The sequence below is a fragment of the Manacus candei genome, unplaced genomic scaffold (genome assembly GCF_025592945.1).
Source record: "Manacus candei isolate 608988 ecotype Guabito, Panama unplaced genomic scaffold, ASM2559294v1 h1tg000002l, whole genome shotgun sequence".
In the NCBI taxonomy this organism is placed as follows: domain Eukaryota; kingdom Metazoa; phylum Chordata; class Aves; order Passeriformes; family Pipridae; genus Manacus; species Manacus candei.
This window is the reverse complement of record NW_026138050.1, coordinates 16,966,117-16,987,762: the sequence shown is the minus strand read 5'-3', so window position 1 is coordinate 16,987,762 and position 21,646 is coordinate 16,966,117. Positions and strand designations below refer to the sequence as shown.

The following is a 21,646-nucleotide window of genomic DNA, read 5'->3' as shown; positions in this document are numbered from 1 at the left end:
CCATTCGATACCATGTTCCCTCGCCCAAGTGGTGACTAATTCATTTTTGAAATGAGTCCCGTTGTCTGACTCAATACGTTCTGGGGTCCCATGTCTCCACAAAACTTGCTTTTCAAGGCCTAGAATGGTATTTCGGGTCGTTGCGTGGGGCACTGAAAAAGTCTCTAACCATCCCGTTGTTGCTTCCACCATGGTAAGTACATAGCACTTACCTTGGCGGGTCTGTGGCAGTTTGATATAATCAACCTGCCATGTCTCTCCATACTTATACTTATCCCATCGTCCACCATACCACAGGGGCTTCAGTCTTTTTGCCTGCTTAATAGCGGCACAAGTCTCACAATCATGGATAACTTCAGAAATGATATCCATGGTTAAATCCACCCCTCGGTCTCGTGCCCATCTGTGGGTGGCATCTCGGCCCTGATGACCGGAAGCATCATGGGCCCATCGAGCTAGAAACAATTCTCCTTTCTGCTGCCAGTCTAGGTCTACTTGTGACACTCCTATCTGTGCAGCTCGGTCTGCTTCTCTGTTGTTATTGTGTTCTTCATTAGCTCGCTTCTTTGGCACGTGGGCATCTACATGGTGGACTCTCACATTCAGATTCTTTGCTCTGGCAGCGATGTCCTGCCACAAGTCAGCAGCCCAGATGGGTTTTCCTCCACGCCTCCAGTTCATCTTCTTCCATCGGTCTAACCATCCCCATAGGGTATTGGCTATCATCCACGAGTCTGTGTAGAGGTAGAGCCTTGGCCATCCTTCTCGTTCAGCAATGTCCAGGGCCAATTGGACAGCTTTGAGCTCTGCAAATTGACTTGACTCGCCTTGACCCTCAGTAGCTTCTGCCACTCGTCGGGTGGGACTCCAAACGGCTGCTTTCCACTTCCGGTTCCTTCCTACGATACGGCAAGAACCATCAGTGAAAAGGGCATAACGCCTTTCTTCATCTGGCAGCTGATCAAATGGCGGAGCTTCTTCAGCTCGGCTCACTGGTTCTTCCTCTTCTTCTGCCAGGCTGAAGTTCCCACCTTCAGGCCAATTTGTGATAACCTCCAGAATTCCAGGGCGATTTGAGCTTCCCAATCGTACACGCTGCGTAATCAAGGCTATCCACTTGCTCCATGTAGCATCCGTGGCATGATGCGTAGGGGGCACCTTCCCTTTGAACATCCAATTTAGGACTGGTAGTCGGGGTGCTAGGAGGAGCTGTGTTTCCGTGCCAACCACTTCTGAGGCTGCTTGTATGCCTTCATAGGCTGCCAGAATTTCCTTTTCCACAGGAGTGTAGTTGGCTTCAGAACCCCTGTAGCTTCGGCTCCAGAAGCCAAGTGGTCGCCCTCGTGTCTCACCAGGCACCTTTTGCCAGAGGCTCCAGGAGGGACCTTTATCTCCAGCTGTAGTGTAAAGTACGTTCTTTACGTCTGGTCCCGTTCGAACTGGTCCAAGAGCCACGGCATGTGCAATCTCTTGTTTGATCTGTTTAAATGCCTGTTGCTGTTCAGGACCCCACTGAAAGGTATTCTTCTTACGGGTCACAAAGTGAAGAGGGCTCACAATCTGGCTATACCCAGGGATGTGCATTCTCCAGAAGCCTATGGCCCCCAGGAAAGCTTGCGTCTCCTTCTTGTTGGTGGGTGGAGTCATGGCTACAATCTTATTGATGACATCTGTTGGTATCTGACGTCGTCCATCTTGCCATTTCACCCCTAGGAACTGGATCTCTCTGGCAGGTCCCTTGACCTTATTTTTCTTAATGGTGAAACCGGCATCAAGGAGAATCTGGATGATTTCCTCTCCTTTCTCAAAAACTTCTTCCGCTGTGTCCCCCCATACAATGATGTCATCGATGTACTGGATATGTTCTGGGGCCTTGCCCTTCTCCAGGGTGGCCTGAATCAGTCCATGGCAGATTGTTGGACTGTGCTTCCACCCCTGGGGCAGTCGGTTCCACGTGTACTGCACACCTCTCCACGTGAAAGCAAACTGCGGCCTGCACTCCGCTGCTAAGGGAATGGAGAAGAATGCATTGGCGATGTCGATGGTAGCATACCACTTCGCGGTCTTGGACTCCAGCTCATATTGGAGCTCCAACATGTCTGGTACAGCAGCACTCAATGGTGGCGTGACTTCATTCAAGCCACGATAGTCCACCGTCAGTCTCCATTCGCCATCGGACTTGCGTACAGGCCAGATGGGGCTATTGAAGGGTGAGTGTGTTCTACTGACCACCCCTTGGCTTTCCAGCTTACGAATCATCTTATGGATGGGGATCACAGCATCTCGATTAGTCCGGTACTGTCGCCTATGCACTGTCTTAGTGGCTGTTGGCACTCGCTGGTCCTCGACTCGCAGTAATCCTACAACAGAAGGATCTTCTGAGAGGCCAGGCAGGGCAGATAATCGTTTGGATTCCTCTTCAATCACCGCGGCTATACCAAAAGCCCATCGGTACCCCTTCGGGTCTTTGAAGTATCCTCTCCTGAGGTAATCCATGCCCAGAATGCAAGGGGCTTCTGGCCCTGTCACAATGGAATGTTTTTCCCACTGGTCTCCTGTCAGGCTTATTTCAGCCTCTACCACTGACAGCTCTTGAGACCCTCCTGTCACCCCAGAAATTGAAACAGTCTCTATACTCTTATGTCCTGAGGGCATTAATGTACACTGCGCGCCAGTATCTATTAGAGCTTGGTATCTCTGAGGATTCGATGTGCCAGGCCATCGAACCCACACAGTCCAGTAAACCCTGTTGTCTTTCTCGTCCCTCTCCTTCTCCTGGCAGAAGGCAGGGCCCCTCTATTGGCTCTGGTCGGAGCATTCACTGTCGGATCTTTGCTTTGGCTTGGCAGAGGCTTTCCTGTCGTCCTGGAAACGGACTCCAGACCCTCTGCGTCTGGGAGATCTCAATTCCTTTTCAAAGAAGTCTGCATCTACTACGTAGACAACTTTCTTATCAGCTTCCTTGCGTTTTAGTTCTTTCACTCTGGCCTCAAGTCTAGAAGTAGGTTCACCATCCCACTTGCTCATGTTTTCTCCATGGGCACGCAGATAGGACCACAGTTCATTGCGCTTAGATCTACGCTTAGGGTTTTCGCTCCTTCTGCGTGTGACGGAAGGAGATCGCGAGCGGGACCGGGACCAAGATCGAGATCGTGGTTGAGACCGGTCTGCTGATCTATTTCTGTAGCGTCTGTCCCTGTGGTCTCCGTAGTCATCTTCATAATCAAAGCACCCGTAAGGCTCATCTCTCTCAGGTCTTTGTCTGTAACTAGGATCAGAATAGTCTCTAGAAAACTCATTCCTAGATTCTATTGTTTCTTTCATATGTCGCAGAACCGTACACAACATGCTCACAGGCGTTTCTGGCATGTTTGGAAGCATTACTCCTGTCAAGGTATGGACATATGATGCAGGAGCACCCTGGATTATCTTCTTCCACATGGGCATTGTGCAAATGGCAACCTCTGGGTCATCAGTGACGGGATCGTAATGAGGGTCCTCATACATAAGTTCCAACAATGCCAATTCTCTTAGGTACTGGATGGCGTCTTCTAACTTGGTCCACTTCCTCACGGGGCACGGTAAATAGTCTTTAAATGGAAACCTCTGTCTCACACTTAAGACAAGTCGCGCCCAAAGACTGAGGTCGGGTTTCTCCTCTGCGAATAAGCGATCAAGTTCACGATCTCCGGAGATGGAAGCTAGTTGTTCTGCTTCAGCAGTTGACAGCATGTGACCTCTAGCCCCACGGTCTCGGCATCGGAGCAACCACGATAGAATTCGCTCACCAGGCCGACGAGTGTAATCTTTTTGTAAGTCCCGGAGTTCTGATGGGGTCATTGACCGCAACTCTGTAGTTTCCATTTTTCGGGGTGTTGCTGCTCGTGGAGGTGGAGTTCTGGCACTGGCATCAGTATCAGTTCCCTCTCCGTCATCTCCTGACCTGTTTTGCTCTCCATCTGGTTGTAGGCTTAAAGTGTCAGGCGCTGGTACCCACGACTTCCTTTTCACTACAGGGGCGAGTGGTATCTCAGGTGGCAGGGTTTGAGTTTCTGCCTCAACCTTAGTCCTCCAAGCATAATCCACAGCAGCTCGATAGGCACTCGCCAGGCCCCAGTACAAAGCAAAAAACTGCATATTTGGGTCCTCGTAAGAAAAACACCCTTCTGCCAGACGACGTGCCACCTCATCAGGATCAAACACCTGCTCTGGTGTGAAATCCCAACTAATGGGAGGTGTCACACGCCCTACCAATTTACCAAAGTTGACCCAGATTCCTTACCATCCAGGGACTGGCTTTTTCAAGGCCCTTCCCAAAGTTCCAGCAAATCCCTTTGAGTTTCGACGTTTCCTGCAACAAGAAAAGCAGTACCACACCACCTTTCCAATGTTAAACACCACTTCCATGGCTTTTAGAAATAGTAGAACCGTTGCCAAACAATTTAGGTAAGGATTGGGGACAATTTTGATCCCAGGGACCTCAGTCACTAGGCCTTTGATGTCATAATTAAGGAAAGGCAGGTATTGGTAGATGCTTGTTGGGTTAGTTCTCACTGGATACCCAGCAGCATATATAAAAACGGCCAAAATAACCAAGAAAATGAATAAAAAGGCCATGTTTATATATTTTTTCCTCTCTTTGTTCCCAAACAAAGCTGTATTATATAAACAATAGGCTCTTGGCAGCTCTCCCGGTAGTGTTCCCAAACAATGGGCCGTGTTTGCACCAACTTGGCTCCCTTCCCAGACTTGTTCCTAAACAACTGTGGCAAAACCAAAACAAACTGGAGATAACCAGAGATAAACCGGGCGGAAACACCAAATAATGTGATATGGTTTGAAGCTGGTTCCCTGCCAAGTCTCCAAACCTTACCACCAGAGTTCCCCCCCCCCCTCAAACCTCAGGGAGAAGAGGGAGAAAAAAAAACGAAAGAAAACCCGAAACGAGAGAGAGACAACCAAAGTGAGATATATAAATATATTTGCACTTATATACAATTAAAAATAAGGGAAAGGGAAGGGGGAAGGGAAAAGGAACAAAACCAAAATATTATATATATAAATATCCCAATTAGCAGCCCAATATCTATCCACTAAAAGAGTTAACAAAGAAATAGCTCACTACTCTCCTGGGACAACCGAGGGTCGCTCCGGAACGATCGCCGGCAACCTCTGTCTCCCAAGGTCGACAAGGCCTAACCAGGCCTCGCTCCCCAACACGGCAGACTCAACAGCAGGGAACCTGCACCTCCAAGCCGCCGGAAGGAAAGAGGACAAAGGCCTCTCCTCCTTTCTTCTTATAATCTGGCTTACGTAAAAATCGTAGGGAATACTGGGTAAATCTGGACCCTTCCTTGGTTACAAACTGGTTACCAAGGAAGACCTAGCCCAAACCACCACATGGGGTTATTAGTTGTTTTGTGATTAAATGGAGAAATCAGAGTTGAAGAGTTGAAAGACGATTTGTAACTCATCGATTGCCAGGAGAAGGAAGTAATAGGGTTGGGAATAACAGCGAGATGAGGATAAGGGGGATTCCCAGGAGGGTTGGGCTTATGAATTGACCAAAGAAGCTTAGGTTCATGGTCAGTTTCAGGAATGGGTTTTTATAGTGGGTAGTGTTTTGTTGGAGGGTGAGTTAGTTGGGGTAAATAGTAAGAGTTTAGGTTGAAGGATAAGAGAAAAAGTGAATCATGAAGTTAGTATGATAAAAAGTCAAGGTGCGGGGTTTAGTTGGGGCATGTCATTAAGGAGGGTGAATAATCCTCTTTCTCTAGCTTAAAAGGCTAGTGCTGGTTCATAGCTTCTTAATGATTAGGATGTTAGAAGTGAAGATCAGTTTTCGAAGTGTGTTAGAGGGGCTGATTCTACTCCGATAGGTATGAAGCTGTGGTTGGCTCCACAGATTTCTGAGCACTGACCGTAGAAGATTCCAGGACGGGTTGTGATAAAGGAACTTTGGTTCAGTCGTCCTGGAATTGCATCGGTTTTTACACCAAGGCTAGGAACAGCTCAGGAGTGGAGAACGTCATCAGCTGTGACAATAATTCAAATCGGGGATTCTATTGGAATGACGATGCAGTTATCAACTTCTAGGAGGCGGAAATGACCGAGTGGTAGATCCATAGTTGGTAGTATGTAAGAGTCAAAAGATAAATCTTTAAAGTCTGTATATTCGTAGGATCAGTATCATTGGTGGCCAATAGCTTTGAGGGTGAGGTCAGGCTCATCGATTTCATCTGTCATGTAGAGGATTTGAAGGGATGGGAGGGCTAGTATAGTTAGGACAATGGCAGGTAAGATTGTTCAGACAAGTTCTACTTCTTGTGCGTCGACGGTGTTGGAGGATAGTTTTTCTATAAGTATAAGAGCTAGTAAATACAGGACTAGGCTACAAATGGCTAGTGCGACTATTAGGGCGTGGTCGTGAAATTCAATAAGTTCTTCTATAATAGGGGATGAAGCGTCTTGAAAACCAAATTGAGAGTGGTTGGCCATGGAGTTGGGATGGAATGTACTGGGTTTTCACCTGTGATTTAGTCTTGACAAGACTATGTAATGATTTTACTAACAACCCATAAGAAAGAAGCATGAGTGGTTTGATGCGGTTGGCTTGAAACCAGCTTATGAGGGTTCGATTCCTTCCTTTCTTGTACTTGGACAAAAGCTGGTTCTTCAAAGGTATGGTAGGGAGGAGGGCAACCGTGAATTCATTCCATGTTTGTGGAGGTAAGTTCTGGTTGCACTACTTTCCGTTTGGATGAGAAGGCTTCTCAGATAATGAACATTAGTATAATTACAGCTACTATGGAGATGAGGGAACCGATGGAGGATAGGGTGTTTCATAGGGTATAAGCATCTAGGTAGTCTGAGTATTGTCGTGGTATACCAACTAGGCCTAGGAAATGTTGTGGGAAGAATGTTAGGTTGACCCCAAAGAATATTACTCCAAAGTGGGCTTTAGCTCATGTAGAGTGAAGGGTGTAGCCAGTGAACAGTGGGAATCAATGTGTGAAGCCAGCTAAAATGGCGAATACTGCCCCCATAGATAATACATAGTGGAAATGTGCAACTATGTAGTAGGTGTCGTGCAGGACGATGTCTAGGGAGTAGTTGGCAAGAACGATGCCTGTTAGTCCACCAATAGTGAAGAGGAAAATAAAACCTAGGGCTCATAGTATGGGCGGGTCTCATTTGATTGTTCCACCGTGTAGGGTTGCTAGTCAGCAGAAGACTTTAATGCCAGTGGGGATTGCAATAATTATGGTGGCCGATGTGAAGTAAGCTCGGGTATCTACGTCCATTCCAACTGTAAATATGTGGTGAGCTCATACGATAAAGCCCAAGAAACCAATGGATAATATGGCTCAGACTATGCCTATGTAGCCAAAGGGTTCTTTTTTACCGGCGTAGTAGGCTACAACATGGGAAATAATTCCGAATCCTGGTAGGATAAGGATGTAGACTTCTGGATGGCCAAAAAATCAGAATAAGTGTTGATATAAAATTGGGTCTCCGCCTCCTGCGGGGTCAAAGAATGTAGTGTTTAGGTTTCGATCTGTTAGAAGCATTGTAATGCCAGCAGCGAGGACTGGTAGGGAGAGGAGAAGTAGAACTGCAGTAATTAGGACGGATCAAACGAATAGAGGGGTTTGGTATTGTGAGAGAGCAGGTGGTTTTATATTGATTACTGTGGTGATAAAGTTGATTGCCCCAAGGATGGATGAGACACCTGCCAGGTGAAGGGAGAAGATGGCAAGGTCTACTGATGCACCGGCGTGGGCTAGATTTCCAGCTAGGGGTGGGTATACTGTTCATCCTGTTCCGACTCCGGCTTCTACTGCAGAAGATGCTTGGAGAAGTAGGAAGGATGGGGGAAGTAATCAGAAGCTCATGTTATTTATTCGTGGAAATGCTATGTCGGGGGCACCAACTATTAATGGTACTAATCAGTTACCAAACCCTCTGATTATAATAGGCATTACTATAAAGAAAATTATAACGAAGGCATGTGCGGTGACGATTACATTGTAAATTTGGTCATTGCCTAAAAGGGTGCCTGGTTGTCCTAGTTCTGCTCAAATGAGGAGACTAAGGGCTGTGCCGATTATACCAGCTCATGCGCCAAAAATAAGGTAAAGTGTGCCAATATCTTTGTGGTTAGTGGAAAATAGTCAACGGTTGATGAAAGTCATAGGTAAGATGGCTGAGTGTAGAAGTGTTAGGCTGTAGACCTTTTTACAGAGGTTTGATTCCTCTTCTTATCGATTCTGTAGTGAAGTTCATGTTGAGTTGCAAGCTCATTGATGTGCATTAAACATGTGCCGAGATCTAGTAGACAGAAGCCTGTTGGTTGGGGCATTTAGCTGTTAACTAAAATTTTATGGGATCAAAACCCATCTGTCTAGGGGGAGGTTCTAGCTTAATTAAAGCATCTGAGTTGCATTCAGGAGATGCAGGTTAGTATCCTGTGTACCTTAACAGAAACTAAGAGGGATTAGCCCTTGTTTAAGGCTTTGAAGGCCTTCGGTTTAAATAACCTAAGTTTCTAAGGGATTGCGAGTACTATGGGAGATAGTGGTAGGAGTATAATTGATAAGGAGGTAAAGGTTGTGGTTAGGGTGTTAGTTGGTTTGTTAGTTTGTCATTGTTTTATGTAGTTAGTGAAGTTTGGGGGTAGTGTGATGGTTGCACAGTAGGCCAGTCGTAGGTAGAAGAAAAGTCCAAGTAAAGAGAGTAGGGTAATAGCTGTGGCTACTACTGTTAGTTCTTGTTTTGTGAGCTCTTGAATAATTAACCATTTGGGTAGGAATCCCGTTAGGGGAGGAAGACCTGCAAGGGAGAGGAGAGTGAGCATAAGGATTGTGGTTAGTGATGGAATTTTGGTTCATGTGGATATAACAGTGGATAGTTTTAGGGTATTAGTTGTGTTAAGGATGAAGAAGATGGCGGAAGTTGTTACAGTATATAGATAGAACGTAATTAAAGTCAGATTGGGGTTATAGTTGAGAATAATAGTTATTCATCCTAGGTGTGTGATAGATGAGAAATAAAAAGATTTTCTCTCTACTTCCTGTCAGCAGCGATACCTGGCCACTTCATGGGAAGCAGGGCTTCACCACACAGAGAAGCCGCTCAGAAGGCATGTACTGTAAAAAAATGGATTTTCCCCCTTTCCTGTTCCTTTCCTGAGCTCTTGTAGCTGAGCTGACGCCATATATTCTGCAATGTCCCTTTGGTCCATTTGGCTCAACCGACCTGTCTGTATCGCCTCCCATGATCTTGCCCCCGATTCAGGGGACGAAGCTGACAATGCAGATGCTGCACCAGCCCTGCTCAGCAGTTGCCAAAGCACTGGTGTGATTAACCCCTTTGTAGCTCCCAATGCAAAGCACAGCACTGTGACGCCTGCAGTGAGAAAATGAACTCCAACTCAGACAGACCCAACACATGTGGGATTCTGAAATGCCTCAGGGTTCCTTTGGTTCCACGATGCCCCTCTCAGACCTGGCAGTAGAAAAATAAATCAAAAAATTGAGAAGAAATCATCTTAAAGTCATGCTAAGCCTGTCTTCTACAGTCCAGAATCTATATATGTGTGACTGCAGATACTTGGGATGAGGGTAGATGCTCAGAGGAATTCATGGGTTTGATCTAGGAAACCTGTCCCAAAGTTTTCACTGCCTTTTCCTCCTTGGACATTTCCTGATGCCCGGAGGAAGCTCATGTCCAACAGCAGCAGGCGACCCTTGTATAACAAGGAATGAATGATGCTCCTCATGCGGTGGTGAGACAAAGAGAAGTTTATTCAAAATTCCCACTCTTAAATCCCTGCGTACCATGTGACTTCTTCAGCCAATAGAGTTATATGTGACTGCGCATGTCCCCTCGGGCCCATCGCCCTGGCACATCCCCTGTGCATCCAGACACGCCTCCCACATATCCCCTCTCTCTAATATCTTAAAGAAGTCACAAAAAGCAGTGCAAAAAACAGTGCAAACAACCAGAACATTGTAAACTACCAAGCTTCGCAGCAACCCAGCGCATTGCTTCGCTTAGCTTCTTAACTCTAATGTTGCAAAGCAGTTTAAATTTAGTAGTAGAATGGCTAAGGCTTAAGTAAGAGGGTAGGCCTAGAAAGCAACACTTTACAGTAGTGAGTTAAGCAGCAGCCTTGTTCGTGGGAATAGAATGTACTGAAGAAGTAGAAACAATAATCAAAAGATTTAGTCAAGCATGTACGTAACGATTTGTACCTTAGATGTGGTAAGGGTCTGTTAAACAGTTTCTAGGGGGGGGTAAGACAACTTAAGCAGATTTATGATTAGAGTAGATGATTGTTAATTGTTATAAACTACTGCACCTGGTTTGCTATAGAAACTGTAATTGTTTTAGCCGTGAGAATACATGTAAACTTGTTTGTGTATAAAAGCTGAACTGAGAACGAGGGTCGTTGGAACCCTGTCTTGGGGCGTTAGCCCGCAGGTTCCCGGGGCCCCGAATAAAGCACCCATAAACCAGCACTTTGTTGGTTTGTGTCTTTGTTTACGGGCAACAGTTTTGGCGACACCAGATGGAACTCCGGGGGTAGCTGGGCGGCTCACGAGCTGATCCACTCCATGCCGGCAACCAGGTGATTTCTGGGGAGACATCCACCCGTGCCCGACCCGCGCCCGCCGGACGACCCTCTAGGTAAGCCCGAAGGTGCTTTATTCTTTTAGGTTTGTTGGTTGGGAGCCTACCTATAAGACGGGATAATGAGTGTCCCGCTGGGTTGGGCTAAAGGTACCTTGGTTGGGAAGCCTAGGCGCTGGTCGTAAGACGCAGCGAAAGCTGCGCGGTACCAGCACTCGCCTCTCAGAGGGAGAATCGGCGAGTTGGTTTTGGTTTTGGTTTTGTTCTGGTTTTGGTTATGTTACTGGTTTATATTGTTGTGTTATCGTGCTGGTCGTTAAAAGTATTGTTTTGTGTTGTTGTGTTATTGTGAATTTGATGAATTTAGATTGTGGTGTGTGTGTGAGCCAGTTGCAAGCATGATGTCATTTAAAACCTTTAGAGCACTATCCTGCACAGAAAAAGATATCCCTAGCGATTCTCCGCTTGGTTGCTTGTTAAAACATTGGAAGGAAGGAAATTTTGGACAAGAGTTAAGCAAGAAACAGTTGATTGATTATTGTAATAATGTATGGCCTCAATATGAAACAGGAGGAATGCAGTGGCCCAGAAATGGTTCACTGACTTTGGAAATTATAACCCCTTTGATGCGATATTTACGAGAGAATGAGAAGTGGGATGAAATACCGTATCTGGATTTGTTTTATTATTTAGAACAAAACACTGAATGGCAAAAGGAATGTGGTATCTTAGTGTTGAAAGAACTGGAACTGGAGGATGATAAATGTAAGAAATGTCAAGAGCGGAGTATAAAGATATTGAAAGGATTGGATGATAAACATGAGCAGAAAATACGGTTTTCAGAACCAGAGGAGGATGTGTCTTTGTTAGTCTCCCCCGGAGTAACTCCAAGTGCGCCCCCGAGAAATAGTCTCCCTTCACGTGCAAGGGCACAATCACACACCATGCCCCCGTTAGAATCATCCTCGGATGAGGAAGAAACAGGGGGGTGGGAATGTGACAGAACTCCTCTAGCAGAACGGACTCGGAGAGGGCGAAGGGAGAGGGAAAGAAGACGGGGAGGGGGGAGGGAGACAGACGTTTCGCTCTCACCCCCTAGATTGATGGCTCCCTTGCGAGAAGCGGTTGGAGCAGGCAGGGGAAAAATCATGATAAAAGTTCCTTTTTCGCCTAATGATTTACTAATTTGGAAACAGTCAGCTGGGACATATAGAGAAAATCCTGAGCGGGTGGCTCGTGTTATAAAAATGGTTATAAAAACACAAGACCCGGACTGGAATGATTTACAGGTATTAATAGATACAATTTTAGATTCAACAGAAAAAGAAATGGTATTAAAGGTGATGGTGGAGAGAGCAAAGGAAAGGATTCGTACCCTGCCCCGGGCAGCGCGGGGGACGGTAAACGATTTTGTACCGCGGGAGGACCCCGATTGGGACGCTAATAACCCCGCAGATTATAAAAAGTTAAAAATTTACCAGGAATTATTGGTAGAGGGAGTACGATGTGGCATTCCAAAAACGTTGAATTGGTCTAAGTTATATTCAGTAATGCAAGATAAGACTGAGTCCCCTTCTGCCTTTTTAGAAAGGCTAAAGGAAACAGCTCGGAAGTATACAGATTTAGAAGTTGAAGACGAGTCTGGAAAATTACAATTAGCATTGATCTTTATGGGACAATCACAAGAATATATTAGAAAGAAATTTCAAAAACTGGAAGGGAGAGAAACAAGAGATTTAGAGAAATTGTTAGAAGTGGCTTGGAAAGCATATAACAATCGGGAAAAGGAAAGTACTAAGAAACAACAAGCGAGCTTGTTGGCGCTTTTACAAGCTTCAGGAGAGAACAATGGGGTTGGTAGTAGGGGAAGAGGACGTGGCAGAAGGGGAAGGGGAGGAATGGGTAGAGGATTTAACAATCAGTCGGGATTTGGAAATCAATATGGGGGAGGACGTGGTAGAATAGGACCAAATCAGTGTGCTCTTTGTAAAGGACAAGGACATTGGAAAAACGAATGCCCATTAAATGCTGGAAATGGAATGAATCCTTGGAATCCTCAAAGCTTTGTGAATCCACAAAACCCTGTTGGTATGGGCACGCCACAGGGTGTCGCCCAAGCATTTGTGTTAGGGAGTTGTGGAAGACAGAGCCGGCTAGATTCAGACTTAAAGGTTGTTTTGGAAGTAGAGGGGGAGCCGACGGAATTTAGAATAGATACTGGAGCTAGTTTTTCGGCAATGAATAAATTGATGGGGCCATTAAGTGATTCAACCGTACAAGTAGTGGGAGTTTCAGGACAGATAGAGGAAAGAACATTTCTGCGACCTCTAGATATCAAATTTAAGGGAAGAGAATTAGATCATCAATTTCTGTACATGCCCAACAGTCCTGAATGTTTATTAGGAAGGGATTTGCTTTCAGTCTTGCAAGCTAAAATTATATTTGAAAAAGGGAGAGTCAAGATAGAAATTCCAGAAGAAAATTTAGCAAAAATTTTTGTTGTGAAAGAAGTGGAAAAGGAAGAAATACCCCAAGAGATTGAACAGGCTGTTGTACCCTGGGTGTGGGAGACCGGGGTTCCTGGGAAATCTAAAGCAGCCACCCCAGTTAAAATAGAGTTGAAGGAAGGAGCACAACCTGTCAGAGTTAGGCAATACCCAATTAGTTTAGAAGCAAGAAAGCGAATAGCCCCTATGATTTCACAGTTCCTAACTCTAGGAATATTACAAGAATGTGAATCAGAATTTAATACCCCTATTTTTCCAATTAAAAAGCCAAACGGTAAATATAGATTAGTACGAGATTTGAGAGCAGTAAATCTTATTACAGAAGATATTCACCCGGTTGTAGCAAATCCTTATACCTTGCTAACATCTGTTTCTGAGAAGTTTCAGTGGTTTACTGTGGTTGATTTGAAAGATGCTTTCTTCTGCATACCACTGGCACGAGAAAGTTGGAAAATCTTTGCCTTTGAATGGGAAAGTCCGGAGACAGGACGAAAGAGACAGCTCGCTTGGACCAGATTACCACAAGGATTCAAGTGTTCTCCTACAATATTTGGTAACCAGTTGGCAAAGGAACTTGAGGAGTGGAAGATGACGCAGGTAAAAGAATCTCCTTTTTCTTATATAGTGCTTCAGTATGTTGATGACGTCTTTTTGGGGGCTACAGAACAGGGACTTTGTCGTCAGTTAACTATTGAACTGTTAAACATGCTGGGCCAAGCAGGCTACCGAGTCTCAAAAGAAAAAGCACAATTAGTAAAACGGAAAGTTATCTATCTGGGATGTGAAATTTCCCAAGGAGTCCGGCGCATGGGAACAAATAGAATTCAAGCAATATGTGCTATACCTGTGCCTAGAAATAATCAAGAACTGAGATCTTTTCTAGGAATGGTCGGATGGTGCAGGCTGTGGATTCCTAACTTCGGACTGACTGCTCGACCACTGTATGAAGCAGCAAAGGAGTCCAAGCTAACCTGGGGGACAGAGCAAGAAAAAGCATTCCAGGAACTGAAGAAAGCCCTCCAGGAAGCACCTGCCCTGGGACTACCGGACCCAACCAAGGAATTTCAGCTCTATGTTTGTGAGAGACAGCGAATGGCCTTAGGAGTACTCACTCAGCGATTAGGATCCTGGAAGAGACCGGTTGGGTACTTCTCCAAACGGCTAGACGCAGTAAGTGGGGGATGGCCGGGGTGTCTCAGAGCTGTGGCAGCGACGGTCATTTTAATACAGGAAGCGCGCAAATTGACTCTGGGAAAACACATGATAGTGTACGTGCCCCACATGGTCATAGCAGTTCTAGAGCAAAAAGGGGGGCATTGGCTCTCCTCCAGCCGCATGTTGCAATACCAGGCTTTGTTGAGAGAACAAGATGATGTTGAACTGAAAATTACTAACCATCTCAACCCAGTAGAATTCCTTAGGTCTACACAGGAAGAAGGCACCCTGGAGCATGACTGTGTAGAGACCATTGAACAAGTCTACGCGAGCAGAAGAGACTTGAAGGACGAACCACTGACAGATCCTGACTGGGAGCTGTACACCGACGGATCTAGTTTTGTGGAAAACGGCACCAGGTACGCTGGGTATGCAGTAGTCACTTTACAACAAGTGATAGAAGCAAATGCACTACCCCCAGGTACGTCTGCACAAAAAGCCGAAATATGGGCATTGGTGAGAGCTTTAATATTAAGCCAAGGAAGGAGAGTTAACATATGGACTGACTCCAAATATGCTTTTGGGGTAGTTCATGTTCACGGAGCACTCTGGAAGGAGAGAGGACTTCTTACTTCTCAGGGGACAACGATTAAACATCGGGAAGAAATTTTACAATTGCTAGAGGCAATACATAAGCCCTCAGCAGTGGCAATAATGCATGTCAGAGGACACCAGGCTGATCCAGGACGAGAGTTTCAGGGAAATCGATACGCTGACCAAGCAGCCAGGAGGGCTGCGAGAGAGGTATGGACTCAAATGGTTCTTTTACCAACCCGGAATAATCCAGCAATAGCATTCATGGAAGAGAAACCGCATTATTCACCTGAAGATGAGAAATTAGTTGTGATGATGGAAGCGAAGAAAAATATCAGGGGGTGGTATATCACTCCTACGAGACAGGTAATTTTACCAGTCAGAATAATGAAAGCAGTGCTTGAAATGGAACACAACAAGTGCCACTGGGGTGCAGAAGCACTAGTGAAATTCTTGAAAAACGAAATTTTCTCAAACCAGATGTTAACACTAGCTAAAAGGGTGAATGCAATGTGTCCTATGTGTATAAAGAATAATCCAGTAGTCAGGAAGCAAGTACAAATGGGAAAACTACAAGTAGGACAGTTACCAGGAGACTATTGGCAAGTAGATTTTTCTGAGTTGCCTAAGGCCCAAACTTTTAAATATCTGCTAGTGTATGTTTGTACCTTCTCAGGGTGGCCAGAAGCTTTTCCATGCAGGACCAATCAGGCAAAAGAAGTAGTGAAAACCCTTCTGAAGGAAATCATCCCAAGATTTGGAGTTCCCCTAGGGTTGTCCTCTGATCGAGGACCGCACTTTACAGCAGGGATAGTCCAAGATGTGTCAGCTGTATTAGGGATAACATGGAATCTCCATACACCATGGAGACCGCAGTCTAGTGGACAAGTAGAAAGAATGAATCAGACATTAAAAGGTCAATTGAAGAAGATCTGTCAGGAAGCCAAAATCCAGTGACCCCAAGCAGTACCCCTCGCTCTGCTGAGAGTTAGGATTAAACCAAGGGAAAGAATAGGAGTAAGTCCATACGAAATATTGTATGGCAAGCCCTATCATGTGGCTACTTACCAAGGGGATCATCATGTAGTGGGTGATCAGGCAGTATTTAACTATGTGTTATCTTTGAATAAGACCCTCACAGCCCTCAGAGGAGCGCTGCAGTGGAATCGGCCTCTGCCCCTGGAGAATCCGGTTCATGACATTTCTCCAGGAGACCAAGTCTATGTGAAAAACTGGTCAGTGGAACCATTAAAGGAAACATGGGACGGTCCTCGCCAGGTGATAATGACCACTTATACGGCGGTGAAAGTCGAGGGAATCGACAATTGGATCCATTACACCCGAGTCAAGAAGGTTCCAGTCTCATGGTCGGTAGAACCTCTCTCACCTACAAAGATGGTATTTCGAGCCAACAATTGAAGATTGTGGTATTCCTGGGGTTGATAAGTTTAGCAGAGACCACCGTGAGAATTGAGACCCCAGATCCTTATTTGTTTGCACCAGAACACACTGATGTAAACTTAACTTGTCTGTTTTCAGATGACCAGGGAGCTGAATTAAGAGATGTCCACGTCAAGTGGAGACGGAGGGATCAAGATCGAATCATAACAGAAGGAGTGACAACAGTTTGGGATGCGACACAGCAAAAGGGTTATACCGTCCTGCAGGTACCTGAGGTGTCTAAAACCGTAGAAGGGACATACATGTGTGTAGTTTGGATTCAAAGGAGTTTTGATTATGAGTATGTAGAAATACACATGATAAACACAACTCGGGAAATAATGACTAAGGTACAAGTTATACCCCCTAGGAAAACTCGACATGTGAGAGATCTGCAGATTCCGAATAGAGAAATAGAACAGGAAAATTTAATTGTGGGCCTAATTCGAGATTTTGGGAAAGTACAAAACGTTACTAAAATTACTGCATGTCTCCCTATGCCTCATGCAGCAGGAGACCCAATTCCATGGGGAATAATTCCAGTGCCGGAAATACCCAAAATGTTTAAGAATATTACAAGGAATTGCAAATTTGTAACCATCACATGGAGCGAAACGATAGATGTATGTTTATTAAGTGACAAAATGATGAAGAAGCAATGTGAACAGATGCCGGGATATTTCCGATGGGTAGTAATTGGGACATGGGTAACAAGTGAAACAATTAATGAATTAAAAGGATACTGTTTAGTTACAAATTCAACACACCCATGCTCTAAAGTTCCGGCTTCAGTAAAACGAGAAAAACAAGAAGAGGTCTGTCAAAATATTACCAGTTCTACAACCATGGAAGAATGGCAAACAATTTGGGGACCCAGCCTGCTAGAGACATATAGTTATATTGGAAAGGTACAGTGGTGCATTCACTGGAAGGGGAAAAAGAATCAAACTTATTCTACAGGAAATAGAGGGAATCATAGTTGGAGGACAGAAACACATACAAAAGAGGATTGGAATTGTACCCGAATATATACATGTGACACTCCAGACGATGAAATAGGATTAATACCAGTCAGGGCCCTCCTGCAGTTAGGATGTGAGTGTCGAGGATATAACCATACTATTAAAGGACATGTGAAAAACATTGATTGTCACACTACTACAGTTAGAAGTCCCGGAAACCTAGTATGGGTCATGGGACATGGTCAATGGACCACCCACATGCCACTAGACGGTCCGGTTGTACCTGTCACACTAGGGATACCTACTCTTTGTCCACTCTGGAGAAAAGAGAAGTTAACACCAGCAGAGATGCGACCACGGGAGAAAAGAGAAGTTAGTAATGACATTAATGACCTGGAACTAACAGATTGGCATGAGCCATCAGCAGGAGTTAAATTCGGATGGGCACTAGAATCTTTGTTTGCCCCAATTTCAACATATCGAAATAGAGAAATGTTGTTCAAATTGATGAGCCAGACCGAAAGGTTAGCAGCAGTCACTAAGAAAGGATTTAAAGATCTAAATTTACAATTACAAGCCACCTCTAGAATGACCATACAAAACCGCATGGCATTAGACCTGATATTACTCAAAGAACATGGAGTTTGCGGTTACCTGCATGCAAAGGATGAGCATTGTTGTGTACACATCCCAAATGTCACTCAAGAAGTAGAGAAAGATATTAATCAATTAGAACAAATTGACGAGAATGTTCATAAACTGCAGAAAGAAGCGGAACACAATTGGATAGGACAATTATTCAGCTCCCTAGGTCTCCATGTGTCAGGATGGATATCTTCTGTTATCCAGTACGGAATATTGATTGTAATAATTGTTGTCATAGCCATAACTGTTTACAAGTGTCTTTTAGGAATGATTGTAAAAGAAGGTCAACATACGAGACGCATCATGAAAGCTATAACAAGAAAAGAAGTAATCTCACCGCAAAATGGATCACCTCCTATCCATCAAGAAACTGCAACCTGAAGATTGCTGTATTTGAGCATCCTTGCAAGCAAAGCCTGAAGAATGCTCAAAAGGGGGGACTGTTGCAAAGCAGTTTAAATTTAGTAGTAGAATGGCTAAGGCTTAAGTAAGAGGGTAGGCCTAGAAAGCAACACTTTACAGTAGTGAGTTAAGCAGCAGCCTTGTTCGTGGGAATAGAATGTACTGAAGAAGTAGAAACAATAATCAAAAGATTTAGTCAAGCATGTACGTAACGATTTGTACCTTAGATGTGGTAAGGGTCTGTTAAACAGTTTCTAGGGGGGTAAGACAACTTAAGCAGATTTATGATTAGAGTAGATGATTGTTAATTGTTATAAACTACTGCACCTGGTTTGCTATAGAAACTGTAATTGTTTTAGCCGTGAGAATACATGTAAACTTGTTTGTGTATAAAAGCTGAACTGAGAATGAGGGTCGTTGGAACCCTGTCTTGGGGCGTTAGCCCGCAGGTTCCCGGGGCCCCGAATAAAGCACCCATAAACTGGCACTTTGTTGGTTTGTGTCTTTGTTTACGGGCAACACTAATATAAACCTTTTAAAACCTTATATTCCTATAGGGTAGTGCAACTTGGATAATTATTTTATTCACTTGGGGCCTTTAGCCCAACTGTGTGTAAACTATAACTTTTATTAATCTGAGGGTTTTTTAATAGCTGGGGATTTCAAACTTTATTCAAGAAACAGGGTAAGCATATCAAAACTCAATTCTTTCAAGGTGACCTTGTGGTGTAGGTAATGTGGTCTTGTGAGGTATTCTGTGTTTTTATGTTTTCCAGTCACACAACTCTCTTATTCATTCACTCAGCTCACACACCACGGCCGTCATCATTCACGCATACACATACACACACCAATATTTGCAGTTTGCTTGTCACCACATTGGTCATTAATATAAACTGAAACATAACATAACTGTTTTTAAACTCCTGAGTTATCTGGTTCCTGCAGCTGTGATTGTGTATCCAAATAGGGCTTTACACACCTGAAGGGAATCCACTTCAGTTCTTTTCCTGTTGCCACACAAGCGTAACCTCTCCCCCAAGTCAGAAGATCTAAAGGTCCTGTCCATTGTCCCGAGATCAAATCTTTTACCATGACTAATGGCCTGGGAGAGGCAAACGCCTGAGATTTGTGCTGCTTCTCATATCTGCTTCTTTCAGCACTGTCACAATTTAAAAAATTGATAACATATGTGGCTTTCCACAAACGTTCTTGCGGACTGTATAGCTTCTCCCCCCCTCTTTGTTTTATTAGCATCTCTTTCAGTGTGCGGTGTGCCCTTTCTACAATTGTTTGTCCCGTAGGTGAGTGTGGAATTCCTGTACTATGTGAAATTCCCCATTCTGATAGGAAATTCCTTACCTTTTCAGAGACGTATGCTGGTCCGTTATCGGTCTTAATCTGTTGTGGAGTGCCAAGGGTAGCAAAACAGCTTAGCCAGTGTCTTATTACATCCTTGGCTTTCTCACCTGTGTGTGCTGTAGCAGTGATGTACTGTGAATGTGTGTCTACAGTTACATGTACATATTTCAAGGGGCCAAATTCTGGGATGTGTGTAACATCTGTTTGCCATATCTGATTGGATATTAACCCTCTGGGGTTAACACCTTCCTGAGATGGCATGGGGGTAATTTTTTGACAGTCTGGACAAGTCATTATGATATCTCGGGCCTGATTGATAGTAATTTTGAATTGTCTCTTTAGAGAGCGTGCATTCTGGTGGAAAAATGAATGGGACAATTTTGCTTGCTCAAGGGTCCTAGGTACTGTGTTGAACATTGCTGCTTTGTCAGCTTCTCGGTTCCCTTCAGCTATTGGTCCTGGCATGTCAGTGTGAGACCTGATGTGCATTATATAAAAATCAAACCTTCTGTGATTGACAAGGAACCAAATACAACGCATTTCAAACAACAAATGAGGGTTAGAAACATCCCGAAGAAATGAACATTCTAGACGTGAAACTAGCCCTGCAGCATAACAAGAATCAGTGACAATATTAACAGGTTGTTCAGAAAACTTTTCCAAGGCAATACAAATGGCAGCCAGTTCCAGAACCTGCACAGAGCATTGGTTCATGGTCTGTACTTTTTGTTCCCATTGTCCGGTATCAGGATTTATCCAAGTCACTGCAGCTTTCTGTGATCGCCCAGATGCATCTGTAAAAACTGTGAGGCCTTTTACTGGCTCACTTCTGCATCTAGTCGTGGTTCTTAAAGGCAAATTACCGATTTCTGCCCAAAGTTTGTGCTTAGGGAGATTAACTGAAATGTTACCATCAAAACCTGCTAAGGCAGCTTGGAACTCGGTGTCCTCAGCTAGCATCCAAGCTAAATTGTCCTTCGTGGCTGGAATGTAGATGACCGCTGGATCCCTTCCATCTAGTTCCTGTAATCGAACTCTGCCTTTAATAACAAGCTTAGCAAAGATTTCATTAATTGTCCATACAGTTTTAGGTGGGGTGTGGGGCAGAAATAGCCATTCTAGAACCAGCAGTGGGTCCTTTTCAGTCTGGTCCCACTGGAATAAGACTGCAAATGGTTGGTACCTGCTGGGAATTAAGGCCAGGCAGATTTGCAGTTCAGGATCTCTCCTTCTGCTCTGCCTAGATTCGATCGCCTTGGCACAGATGTCTAACGCCTGTTTGGCCTCTGCTGTCAGAGCCCTATTAGACGTCAGATCAGAGTCCCCCTTTAGTAACACAAAGAGAGGGTGTAGCTCCTCTGTGGTTAAGCCTAGAACAGGCCTTAACCAATTAATAGCTCCCAGGAGTTTTTGCAACTCATGTAAGGTTAAAGTGTCTTTTACCTCGAGCTGCAGTGGCTGTGGGGAAATCTGTTGTTGCGTGATTCTCCATCCAAGATAGCTCCAGGGCTGCGATCGCTGGATTTTCTCTTCTGCAACCTGTAAGCCTGCTCCTTGGACAGCATCAGTTAAAGCAGTAACAACAATTTGCAGTTCATTTTCTGTGGCCATGCTTATTAAAATATCATCCATGTATTGGTAGATTATTGCAGAGGGAAAACGTTTTCTGACGGGTTGAATAGCATTTGCAACTACTGTTTGGCATATGGTTGGACTGTTCTTCATCCCCTGAGGGACAACAACCCAGTGATGCCTTTGCATAGGCTGTGAGTTGTTTAATGCTGGAATAGAAAATGCAAACCTTGGGGCATCCTCGGGGTGCAGGAATATGGTGAAAAAGCAGTCCTTTAAATCAATTATTGTCAGAGGCCAGTTCACTGGGAGCATAGCAGGTGAGGGTAATCCTGGTTGCAATGCCCCCATAGACTCAATGACTGCGTTTAC

The 21,646-nt window shown here is 44.6% G+C and overlaps 1 protein-coding gene across 3 annotated transcripts in view; it reads left to right on the top strand.

The window, feature by feature from the left end:
- Positions 1–18,827, top strand: part of LOC127462093 (uncharacterized) — a 256,860-nt gene extending 238,033 nt beyond the window's left edge. For 2 of the 3 annotated variants that reach the window (XM_051770861.1, XM_051770773.1), the window contains exon 2: positions 16,023–18,827. In XM_051770861.1, the coding sequence (XP_051626821.1) occupies positions 16,151–18,319 (2,169 nt within the window). In that variant the 5' untranslated portion in view covers positions 16,023–16,150 and the 3' untranslated portion in view covers positions 18,320–18,827. Of the gene's footprint in view, positions 1–14,999; positions 15,102–16,022 lie in introns of those variants that run through there. The other variant, XM_051770485.1, reaches the window with a different exon arrangement.
- The last annotated feature ends 2,819 nt before the right edge of the window (positions 18,828–21,646 follow it).